The sequence below is a fragment of the Mus caroli genome, unplaced genomic scaffold (assembly GCF_978045245.1).
Source record: "Mus caroli unplaced genomic scaffold, Mus_caroli_1 scaffold_2, whole genome shotgun sequence".
Taxonomy (NCBI): Eukaryota; Metazoa; Chordata; class Mammalia; order Rodentia; family Muridae; genus Mus; species Mus caroli.
Window position 1 is genome coordinate 142,169,317 of NW_028227257.1, and position 12,754 is coordinate 142,182,070.

Genomic DNA, 12,754 nt, shown 5'->3' on the forward strand with positions numbered 1-12,754 from the left:
GAATGATTTTCTAGAATGTGTCATGGAGCTGTAATCTGATTTATATGTGGTATGAAGATGACCGTTCCTTAAAGATTATAGCTGAAGACTGCTGCTGGGGAGGCTACATTTAGATGAATGGAAAAACAGAGCTGGTCCTCTCTGCCCCTGAAGAGGATATAACTTACATAGTGTCAGCTTCAATTGCTGACTGAATGGTCCAGTGGTTTGGGGGATCCTGGCAGGAATGTTTTCCTTGTCCTAGAATGCTTGTGTGATAGGAACCTGGGAGAAGAATGGGTGTGTTTGTCTGGCTTTATGGCTTTGAATGCTGATAATTTGTAGACAGGGAATACAGGGGCATCAGAACAGCAGAGTGGGCAGATGTGGAGGAGGAACGGCTGGAAGAGAAAGCAGGCCCGTGGAACAGAGAACAACTTTGTTTATCAAAGGGTGGGATGCGGGTGTGGAGGAAAGCTTTACAGCCAAGCTGTGGGGACTGCTGGGCTGGCTGCCAACCCTAGTCACTGCCAAGGGACTATGATGGCTTCTTGTAAGATATTTGGAAAAGAGGGGTGTACTATTCCCAAGAGAAAGGACAGATCCTGGGCATATATATACAGGTCCAAACACTTGAGAACTTCTTTGTGTCCCCCAAATCAAGATAGCCAGGAACAGGTTTGGCACTGCCAGCTCAGGGTCTGGATGATAGCCACACACCTGCAGATCCTACCATGCAATGGTGAGCACTTGGAGCGAGAGCTTGCTGATTAAGGGACAGAGCATTATTTGTGCTGGCTGCATTGCTCGACTACCAGACAGATGTCAACAGCATCCTCCCCATCTTGTTTGTCATGCTCCACCTTACTTATTCCACCCTACTGCTCCATGCAGACAGTATAGGGAATCATCTGTAAACCCTTTTTTCTCTCAACAGCTTAAGTAGCCAGCAAGTACTATTATAAGGAGTGGTCTTCACCCCCAGGCATACTACTTCCTACAAGATTCATCATCAAGCAAGTAGAACAGAAGTACCTGGCACCTCCTAGGGCCAGGCACCAAGATGAGATGTTATTATGTTTTCTGATGAGATAGCATGTGGCAGCCTTTCCCAGGTAGCACATAAGAACTTGACAGGGTTGGGGTAGGTAGTACAGCACTAGGAAAGCCCCTGTGCTTGGAATTCAAAAGTCCTGACTCTTTCTTATTAGTTACTTTGGGAGAGTCACCTCTTCTTTACCCTAATACAGAGGTATATGGTTCATCTCACAAGTTATCAGGAAAATAAGAATGCCTATGAAAAGGTCTTTATGTCAGGAGCACAGTCAGTGGCTGCTCTAAGCCATCATTCCCACACAGGAACAAAGGAGATTTTGATTAATACACTTTTTTTGGGGGGGGGGGTTGTTTTTTTTTTTTTTTTTTTTTTTGGTTTTTTGAGACAGGGTTTCTCTGTATAGGCCTGGCTGTCCTGGAACTCACTTTGTAGACCAGACTGGCCTTGAACTCAGAAATCCGCCTGCCTCTGCCTCCCGAGTGCTGGGATTAAAGGTGTGCACCACCACGCCTGGCCCACTTCTTTATTTTTAATTGAGAGGATAAGGCTATATATATATAATGCTGAAAGTACCAAGCATTCAACATGCAATAGAATGGTTGGTAAGGGTTTTAGAGTGGGTACTCAATATGAATTTGTCCATTAATCAGTCTGGGACAGTAGTAATAGAGTCCTAAAGGCCATTGGGCTAGAACAGTGAGGAACTTGAACTAGCCTTCACAGCTTACAGCAGCTCACATAGGAAATGAGAGGTTTCTTGCTTTGGTGGCATGTCTGGGGCCTCTCCACCTAAACATACTCTATCCCCAGGGTGCCCATTTCCTAGCCCAAAGTAGACAGTGCAGCCAAACTTGGTCCTGGCTGCTAGAGCCCAGCTTCCTAAACTGTGTGTCACAACCCTGCATGAGGCTGTGTAACTGAATGTAAAGGCATTACTAAAAGATGTCTAAACCTTCTATACAAGTAGACATTAATTCAAAATCAAACTCACTATGTATCCTCAGTGTCTCCCTGTGAACACTGTGTCTCTGGCAGCAATCAAACGTGTTGACCAGAGCTTCCCTGCCACCTTGGTTCTCAGCACTCATTTGATCACACATGCCCTCATACATAAATATTGCCGCAGATACCTTAGCTTAGATCCCAGCTTATTGTCGTTTTTGCTCTTCTAGAAACAAGATGGTGTAATTACGGAAAACAAAGACTTTGAGGATCATCCTCTCATCCATTCCTCATTATTTTAAGTATCAAATTAGATGTTTTTAGATTATGTCAAGTTTTATTTTAGCCAGGTGTGGTGGTACATGTAGTCTTGAAACCTTAGCATTTGAAGGCCATCTCTACTGCATGCCGAGATCAAAGCCAGCTTGGGCTACCCTATTTCAAAAAAAAAAAGTTTCCTGTCTGAGTTTATGACTTGAAATTAATTTTGAAAAAGTGTTAAATGAATTTGACTTGGGATTAGGGTGCGGTTTTTAACAATTTCTGAAATAACCCTAAATATACTTCTGCTACTTCATACCTACACCATTGATGGTTATAAGATCAAAATATCAATTAAGCCAGATGTGGTAGAACATTCATTTAATCCACAAACTCAGGAGGCAGAGATGAGCAGATCTTTGAATTTGAGGCCATCCTGTTTTATATAGTGAGTTTTAGCCCAGCCAGGGTCTAGAAACTTGGTCTCAAAACAACAAAAACAACAACAAAAAAAATTAACTCTAAAAACTTTGGTGTGTGTCCTGCAGTGTCAACCAGAAGTGTCACACAGAAGCAATTTAATTCTTCGTTTTAAAAAAAAAAAAAGCAGCATGTCTATCTCATTTGTATTCAAAATTGATTTTATCTTTAATGGTAGAATTACATGCCAAAGAATTGCCTTAAGTCTATTGGGACTGGAAAAAAGTGCTTAATAGGTAAAGTACTTATACCTACTTAGTTCAGGTACCTGTAGTCGTGTAAAAACCTAGAGATGTGTATAACCACAGCCCTGAATGGGAGCAGAAACAGGCAGGTCCCCACAGCTTGCTGGGCAGCCAGTCTAGCCAAATTAGTGAGATTCGGAATTGAATTAGAGACTGGTATCCCTAAAAATAAGGTGGAGAACAATAGTAAAGGCACAGTGTCAACTTCTGGCTCCTTATGTATCACACACACACACACACACACACACACACACACACACACACCACATACACCATATAAAAAAGAGTAAAGATGAATTCCACTATGGTTTATTATTAGTGTTAGGTTAGATTTGTATACCTGTTTTTTATTACCTATGTAAGAATTCATCAGCCAGGCGTGGTGGCGCACGCCTTTAATCCCAGCACTCGGGAGGCAGAGGCAGGCAGATTTCTGAGTTCGAGGCCAGCCTGGTCTACAAAGTGAGTTACAGGACAGCCAGGCCTGTACAGAGAAACCCTGTCTCAAAAAACCAAAAAAAAAAAAAAAAAAAAAAAGAATTCATCAGGTGAAAAGAAGTTATGTGTAAATAGTTCAAGAAGCCTATCAGCTGTGCATGAGCCAACTACCCTGGATACTAGAAGAGCCTTGGGAAGCTAGTCCAGGTTTCAGGTTCTCATCCCACCACCAGCTGGCTGTGTTTAGGCAGGCCAGTCCCCTTTCCATGTTGAACTTGAGTTTCCTAGCTGTATGTTGGTAGTGATTGTTTTACCCAGCTCTTAGGGTTGAGAATGCACAGAAGGTGCCCAGCACAAAGCCTCTTGTAGTATAAAGACTCAGCAAGTGTTTCCTTCTACCTTGGGTTGAAGTCAGGAATGCCAGTAAGATTTTTTAATTGTATATAATCTCAGCCTTGCTAGAAACAGTGAACCTAAACAAACATAATTGGAAGCATTTTCCACATTGTGGCTGAGGCTCTCATAGAGTCACCATGGCAGCTGTCATTGATACTGGAGACTGCATCTCCACAAAAGCTGTATCTTAATATTGTCACATTCCTCTTCATTTTTACCCCAGATCTCCTTCAGCTCTTGTTAGCATAAGCAAACAAACATTATTTTGCACCGGGAGGCCTAAAAGCTTACAGGGTCAAATGACTTTCCCAGAATCTCACAGCTGTTTGTGGTATGGTTGGATCCGAACCTGGTTTTACTTGACTGTCTGACCTTGGAAACAGCAGCTTACATAACCTATACTGACTGCCATACAAAGCAGAGTTCCCTGTGGGCTCCCTCTCCCACAAGTGGAGCTTCTTTCCTATCATAGATAACGTCTGTGTGCCCTTCCAGGCCTCTGCTTCTATCCAAGGTAAAAACCTGTATCTGTTCTCCAGATTTAGTGATGAAGGGATGGAGGTGATTGAACGACTCATCTACCTATATCACAAGTTTCATCAGCTAAAGGTCAGCAATGAGGAGTACGCATGCATGAAAGCAATTAACTTCCTGAATCAAGGTGAGTAGGTGGTAGGCAAGAGCCCCTGCCCTTCTGTATCACAAACACAACTCCCCATCCCCCACCCCTACCTCCCGTCCCCAGGACTGTCACAGAATCTGTCACACCATGTGACCATAAGTCTTGGAAGGCCTGCACTCCCCTAGTCATCACCCTGGTACTCTACAGTGCAAGGAATGCTTAGATTTTTTTTTTCTTGAAGTCTAAATGCCACAATCTCTATAACTCACAGAGGAAGGAAGAGGATTCACTTTGTTTAGTCAGTTTTAATGCATTTAAACACAGACATCAAGGACAGAACGTGCGTCATTTAAAATATGTACAAGTTTACCAGCAACTGAAGAGAGGGTGACTGATGAAACTGTTGGAGATAAGGCTAGTTGACAGGCTGACCATGGCTCTGATGTCAGGGAAGAGTGGTGGTACGCAACCCTCCATGTGCACATGAAGCCCACTCTTCATCAGAGGAATCCAGTTGATTTATAGGCATAGTGCCAGCAAGTAGCATGTGGTACTTGCTGGAAACTGGCCTGTGAAAGAAAAAGTAGCATACGAATGCCCCAATCTCAGAGTGGACCTGAGTGATTCTGTTACCGTAGCCTCAAAAGTGCTCAGTTTTCTAATCCGAAGACTTGATCAGCCCTTCCTTTCTACCACTGTTCCCCACTCAACTTTCCAGTGCAGTATAAGCATACTACTCCAGTCTGTATACCATCATGCATTTATCAGGTGACCTACATGCCTTCTCTAGTCAAGCCCTATACTATGTATTAAGGATATTGGCAGGGTTTGGGGAAAGTAGAAAAAAAACAGGCCAGCCCCCAAGTCCCTGGAGAATTTACATTCCAGTAACACTCTACACAGTAATTGTACTGTATACGGGGGATGACGGTAGCAACTTCTTAGAGGAGGAAAAATGTGTACTGGACCTCAAGCGCTTGGTATACTTTCCATGCTGAATGCTTTATTCATCTCCTATCCATTGTACATAAGGATAGATATACATATGTATGTCCATGCATGCATATGTGTGTACAGCAAGACAGAATAGTAAGAACACAGGGACAATGGAGATGATAGATGTCAGGCTCCTGACAACCTCTGCTTCAAAGATGCTCTGAAGGGTTATTGAATAAGCTGTTAGCCACCACACTCGTTGGTGCCTGTTTTGTGCCACCATACCCTTTATTAAGAGCTTAGCACTCTTAAGGTGCAGGCAAAGGGCTAACCTTTGCATATTTTCCCTTTTCTATCTTACTTTCCCTTATCCAGATCTTAGTTTCTCCACATTAGAAAAAGAAAAAATCTTTGTTATGACTATATTTAACAATGTCTCATTTTTTATAAATCTGATGCCGCCGCCGCCCCGCCCCCCATTCCCTGGGTGATTTTTGTTTTTGTTTTCAGATATCAGGGGTCTGACCAGTGCCTCACAGCTGGAACAACTGAACAAGCGGTATTGGTACATTTGTCAGGATTTCACTGAATATAAATACACACATCAGCCAAACCGCTTTCCTGATCTGATGATGTGCTTGCCAGAGATTCGATACATCGCAGGTAATATTCTGGGTCCAGGCTTCCAACCTTCCTAGCTTCTCCAAGCCTGTGAAGGGATTGAGATGAGCAGTGTTCATAGGGTATTCACTCTAAGCTATCACCAACTGCAGACAGTACCTTTGTCCTCAGATAAGTCCTATTATAATAGGAAGAGAAACTGGCGTCTCCCAGGCTCCTGTGGTATGCAGATAGTGTGGAGGAGGAGAGCAGCCTGTGTCTATGTCCTGAACTATATATATTGCTCAGAAGTAATTTTATTCAAAAAAATTTTTAAAGATTTATTTATTTATTTTAGGTATGTGAGTACACTGTCACTATCTTCAGACACACCAGAAGAGGGCATTGGATCCATTACCGTGTGGTTTCTAGAAATTGAACTCAGGACTTCTAGAAGAGCAGTCAGTGCTCTTAACCACTGAGTCATCTCTCTGACCCTCAACTGTACACTTTCAACTTTTAGATAATGAATTTTATATGTGAATTATATGCCAATTTTCAAAGACTTTATTTCATAGGATTGTGCAAACTCTTTCCAGGGCCATATAAAGTGGCACCTTTAAGCTTATGTGTCTACAAAGAGATTTTGTGTGTTGCAGTGTGTTGTGTTCATGGTCTTGCACCTTCTGCTAAGTTCCTAAAAATCAGTAGGCCTGTTTCAGTGTATAACCTTGGCTCTTTGTTGTTGCTTTATGACATTTAACGAGGATTCTTGCTTTTGTTGTCCAGCACTCACTGGGATGATGTTTAGATTGGGTTGTTTTGTTTTGTTTTTCTGTAAAATTTAGCAGCACAACTTTTCAAGGAAAACATGTCAGTCTGACAGAATTTTTTTTCTCTATTTCTTGAGTCTACAGATGTAGACTAGACCTGGCAGTATTTTCAATCACCCAGAAAGCTTTTGAAAAACAGCAGTGCTTAGTAGGTTGCATCTCCAGACATTCTGACAACTGGTATGGGGTGAAGGCCGGGCATCAGTATTTTTTAATGCCCTCAAGGTGATTCTAAGGTACTGTCAGGGAGAACTACAGCCTTGGGTATTTTGCTTGCAGAATTTGTGTACTTAAAGCTCTGAGAAGTTTATCAGTGAAAAAAACTGTCAAACTTTATCTCCATACATTTCAAATTTATTTTTCCCTGTAATTCTTCTCCTTACTTTTCCTAGAACTTTTATTAATCATTACTTTCTTTTGAAGAGTAATTTTTTATAGAATGCTAGAGAGTTGGTGGGAAGCAAGTTTCCTATAGTCTTTCAGCTGTGAAAAGCTTAGTGAGACTCCTTCTCCATTTCAGCTCTAAAACAGGGATAAGAGGCTATCACAGACAGAAATATGGAGTCTAATGAGACAATGCATTAAACTGGCTGGCACAGAGCAAGTGTAGCAGATGGGAGAGTGAGCGAAGACACCCTGATATTATCAAACCCTTGTGGCCGTCTCAGTACTTCTGGTACTCTTGCCCTCATCCTGGACCAAGGTGATCAGCAGCCTGAGTGGAGACAAGGCAGGCTTTCCTTCCCTCCTGGCCGCTGCTAACTGTCTCTTCCCTTTACCTAGGCAAGATGGTGAATGTGCCCCTGGAGCAGCTGCCCCTCCTCTTTAAGGTGGTGCTGCACTCCTGCAAGACAAGTACCGTGAAGGAGTGACCTGTGCCCTGCACCTCCTTGGGCCACCCACAGTGCCTTGGGTAGGCAGCACAGGCTCCAGAGGAAAGAGCCAGAGACCAAGATGGAGACTGTGGAGCAGCTACCTCCATCACAAGAAGAATTTGTTTGTTTGTCTGTTTTTAACCTCATTTTTCTATATATTTATTTCACGACAGAGTTGAATGTATGGCCTTCAACATGATGCACATGCTTTTGTGTGAATGCAGCAGATGCATTTCCTTGCAGTTTACAGAATGTGAAGATGTTTAATGTTACCGTGTTGTCATTGTTTAGAGATAGGTTTTTTGTATTTTGAGGGAGAGGGTAGGATGGACTAGATGAGTATTTCCATAATGTTGACAAAGACAACTACCTCAATGGAAACAGGTGTATGACCATCCCTACCTTTTCCACATTTTCTCAACAGATACACACTTGTCTGTTAGAGAGCAAACTGCCTTTTTTATAGCCACAGACTTCTAAGTAAAAGAAGCAAACAAAGGAGCGAAGTGGTATAGGGAGATTTACTAATGGCCAGTGGGACATCTGAGAGGCAATTTGATTTTTGGTCATCTCGTCCCGCAAGCCTGAAGGGCAGAAACTCTGCCTTACCTTCTGCTGCACCCCTCCCCCATACGCTGTTGTCTGTTGATGCTGCTGTCAAGTTTTCATCCAGGTAGAGTCCTGACAATAAGTCAGTATATAGGACTTGCCTCCCAGCACCCTTGTGGCTCATAGCTGCCTAGTTTGCTGTTCCAGATCTACCAAGGCCTACCTTCTTCAGACCCCATCCCTCCCTCTTATGAATTTGACTTCCTGTCAGTCCTTTAGAAAGGGACAGGAAAATGCCATGTTCTGAATTCTGATGCCATTTCTGATTTGTTTTTTACATTGTTTCCCTCAAAAGGTAGAGGGGCAAAGACCAGGCTGCTGAAAGAATAAAGACTCCTTTGGAAGTCCCTGTTCTCACCCCACCTTATCCCCTGAACCAAATCCAAAATCCAAAACTGCCACTTTTAAACAGTAGAAAGGACCAGAAACTTTGCAGCAAAATTTTGTTGTAAGTTCTCCCATTAGTTCCAAAATGAGATTCGTTTGCCAGGGTCTAGAACAGAAAGTCAAGACCCAGAGAAGACCAGCTCTTCCTTCAAGTATTATCAGGGGTCTGACCTACCAGGGTTTGGAGGGATGGAGCCAGAAAGACCTAGAAAGGAAAGGGGCATTAAACTACCTCATGTTTCTAAGGGCCAGGCTGCTGCTCTGCAGCTGCAGCCTGGACCCCTGTGCTTTACTGCCTACCCCATCTAGTTCTAGGAAGAGTTTTTACCCTCCAGACTTTGGCCAGACCAACTAGGTTTGTCTTAGAGCTGTTTCAGCTGCTTTTCCCTTTGTTTGTACCAGGCTCTCCTACCACTAGTACCCCAGATACATGCTCCACTAAGCGGCTTGTCTCTCGTGCTGGGTCTGCCTCACCCACAGTATCTTTTTTAGCCTGTTTTGTCAGGAACTGTTTACATTCTCCCAGTGAAGCCTATTAACTTACCCTGGAGACCACAGCATCCTGTGCCTCCTAGGTAGTGCCTCCATTTGTCAGCTTTTCTCTTTAGTGAAATGTTACAGGTACCAGCAAAGTGACAATATGTCCTTTGATGTCCAAAGTTCAGAACATTATTTCTTCTCATTCTTATTCCCCAGCCGAGAGAGAGAGAGAGAGAGAGAGAGAGAGAGAGAGAGAGAGAGAGAGAGAAGAGAAAAGTTCGAGAAAGTTCCAAATAGAATGTTTTTCACGTTTGTGGGAAGATATATGTATCGATGTGTCTGTTTCTGAGCTCACAATATTTTCTTGTTTGCCTGAATTTTTATATTTAACCAACCAGATCACGTTATTTGGCTCTGGGTCAGATTCTCAGCTGCTTTCCTCAAGCTAGAAATCAGAGACACAGATCAGAGACAGCACCTCTGTGCACACAGCAGCCTTCTTTGCTTAGACTTCCATTTATCAAATTGGTAGTTTTTTAAATTGCTTTTCAAATTAGCATTTTACCTGTTATGTTGAATGTCAAAGCTCTGATGAGACAAGAACATATCTTTCCAATAATGTAGTATTAAACAGAGCAAGTTGTTAATTTGTAGAGTGGGGGAAAGGTTCTGCAAGTTGCCATTGTACAAATCCATTTTTACAAATGTTTGCAGCAGATTCCACAGAACAAAGAGCCCATTCATTGCCAAGAGCCCTGCAGAATCTCTGAGCCAAGTGGCTGTGTGTTCCGAGCTGGAGCCTGACCTGTGGACCGCCTTTAATGTCTTCTGCACCCAGTCCTTTTATGACATGGGCTTCTTTTAAACAGGGTAAAGTAAATGGGCTGCTTTGCAAACTCAGGTATTATGAGGAGAAGGTAGGAGTGTAGCTAGCAGCGTGGAGACATTAGGTCAGCCACTAGATGTATTTGTGATTTTGGTTTGAAGGACACAGAGAAAGGTTGGAGGAGGAGGTTTGGTATGCTTGTTTTTTGCCTTTTTTCCTATAATGTTTGGTTAACAGGCAGCCTTTTAGCTAGTGGAAGAAGGAAAAACTTGTGCATGCTATATCTCATTCCTCTCTCTCACTCTCCTGTCCTCTCTGATCCAGACCACTGAAAATACTCACTTTGAGTGAGAATTTTTCAACCATAAAAACATATAGCCCCCAAAGCCATGTGGAGAAGGAGAGCCCACCTCCTTGCACTGTGCCGAAACATAGAGGTTTCCCCCTGCCTTTTCTTATGTATGCTTTCTTGACCCAAGGCAGAAGTATGGAGTCTTAGAGCTTTGTAATTCCTGTTCTCTGGCTCCCTTTAAAGGCCGTTTTTGTCCTTTTCAAGGTTTGGTAGTCTCACCCTTAGTTTGATGAAATTCCCTACAACTCATCTCAAAGCACTCTACCTGGGTCCGGACACCCAGTCCCCAGGGCCAGCCTACAAGTGAAGGAGGCAGGCCTCTAGGGTAGAGGGAAGCAGGCAGGAACCTCCCTGTCCTGATCTTAGAACAGTGGAAGTGAAGAACACCCCACACTCTCTGGCTTTAGAATACTGGGGTTTTGGTTTTGGTTTTTTAATTGCAGTTGTTTTAAGAAATTCAATCTTTCAGACCAGCCCTTCCACTAAACTTTGATTCTTTTTCTTTACTGCTTTTTTAAACCTAAAAAAAAAAAAAAAAAGAAAAGGAAAGAAAGAAAGCCCACTCAGTGACTCCCCCACCTTGGTCTGTGGGAATGCCCGCACACTCTGCCGTCCGTCCTCCTCCCTTCTCCTCATGCAGCGTCTGTGAAGTAGAGTTTTATCTGTTTCTTAGGATGAAAAACGGCAATCATCCCACCAGGTGCTGGAAACTGGTCAGCCTTGAAGCAGGCACTTCTGGGACCACAGCTCAGGGATGTGTATTTAATTACAGGGTCCCCAGAAAGCCCTCTCTTGGCTGCCACAAGTAGCATCTTTCCTGGACTTGAGAGTCAGACCCTGACAACTTCCTCAGAGTGAGCAGCCCCAGGCCACTGAACTGAAAGCAAGCTTGCCTATGGGTCTGGGCTTCCTCAAGACTTTTGACTGTCTTACACGTGAGCTTCTCTAGTGCTCATGAGAAGCCTAGACCCTCTGCCCAGGGTCTTATCTGGCAGTCCTAAGTACACCCAGCTCGCTTGGGTATCAGCTGTAGGCTCAAATGGAAGCTGTGGGAAAGGCTAAGGCCTGCTCCAAACCCAAGAAAAAATGTGCTACTGGTGAAAGCTAGTCTTCTAACCTGGAAGCCAGCCAAAGGGTTCTCTTGCTCTTTGCTGACCTTTTTCTTAGCCGAAATATAATAGGTGATAATGTTTTTTACTCAGATTTCCATGGGGGAAAAAAGACTACCTCTTGAGTGACATCCTGGTCGATTCCTCTCTGAGGAGTCCTGTGGGAAAAGAATACTGTAGCTCCCGTGCTGTTTACATGTTTCTGTCGGGAACGAAACCCTGGACTGTTGTGTTTTTGTCTGTGTTGCCATCCCAGGCCTGTGATAGGAGCTAGTGGCTGTATTGTAATGTCTGGGCAGTGTCTGGGGAGTCCTTTTCACCTGCCCAACTAGGGACAAGCCATCGCTTGAAGAGGCCTCCACCCCCCTCCTATGCTCCATAGCTTGGATTTCAGGGACTCTGATGGCAAGTGCATCATGAACCTACCTCAGGCTACCTCCCAGTCCTCCCACAGTCCTATGTAGGAATCGAATGAATGGATGTCTCTGAGCCCTTGTTCCCAAAGGGCCGGCCAAGGGCTGCCTGCCAGCCTGGCTCCACCAACCCTGCATGACCAAATGATAGTTGGCGGGCTCTGCAGGCTACTCAGGCCCTCTGCTACCTCCCACACTTGCCTGCTGGCAAGGGGTGGGCCCTGTTCTGTGAATTGACTACCTGTGGAAATGTGACCAATTAGTATGAAATGCATGTTTAGCAAGTATTAGGTACTGTATTTGAACCAATAAATGTGAATCCTCTGCACATGCCATCTGTCTGTGAAGCTTATCTTGGGCTTGGGGGAGGGATGGCTTGGTGTCCTGAGGCATGGACTCCTGCTCATAGTCAACACCACTCTCATCTCTGTTACTGAGGGCTTGTAGGAAATGGTCTGCTCCTGAACCTCAGGAGCCAGTGCATGCCTGTGGCCTGCTGGGCACTGTGCTAATTTTTCATAAACCCAGACCACCATGAGTTTTGAGGACTATTGACTCTTTTTGTAAACAAAGAAACCAAGGTTGAGAATGATGAAAAGGCTTGCACAAGTTTCTCAGCCAGAAAAAGGCACAACCAGGGGGTACTAGATGGGAGATGCACAGACCTCAGAAGTGCTGTGAGGAGAGGGGGAACTAGATGGGAGATGCACAGACCTCAGAAGTGCTGTGAGGAGAGGGGGAACTAGATGGGAGATGCACAGACCTCAGAAGTGCTGTGAGGAGAGGGGGAACTAGATGGGAGATGCACAGACCTCAGAAGTGCTGTGAGGAGAGGGGGAACTAGATGGGAGATGCACAGACCTCAGAAGTGCTGTGAGGAGAGGGGGTACTAGATGGGAGATGCACAGACCTCA

The 12,754-nt window shown here is 44.1% G+C and overlaps 1 protein-coding gene across 6 annotated transcripts in view; it reads left to right on the forward strand.

The window, feature by feature from the left end:
- Nr6a1 (nuclear receptor subfamily 6 group A member 1) overlaps nt 1-12,168 on the forward strand; it is a 193,429-nt gene extending 181,261 nt beyond the window's left edge. For all 6 annotated transcript variants that reach the window (XM_021185940.3, XM_029474597.2, XM_085834955.1 and 3 more), the window contains 3 exons: nt 4,338-4,459; nt 5,867-6,019; nt 7,573-12,168. In XM_021185940.3, the coding sequence (XP_021041599.1) occupies nt 4,338-4,459; nt 5,867-6,019; nt 7,573-7,661 (364 nt within the window). In that variant the 3' untranslated portion in view covers nt 7,662-12,168. The remainder of the gene's footprint in view (nt 1-4,337; nt 4,460-5,866; nt 6,020-7,572) is intronic.
- Nucleotides 12,169-12,754: the final 586 nt, after the last annotated feature.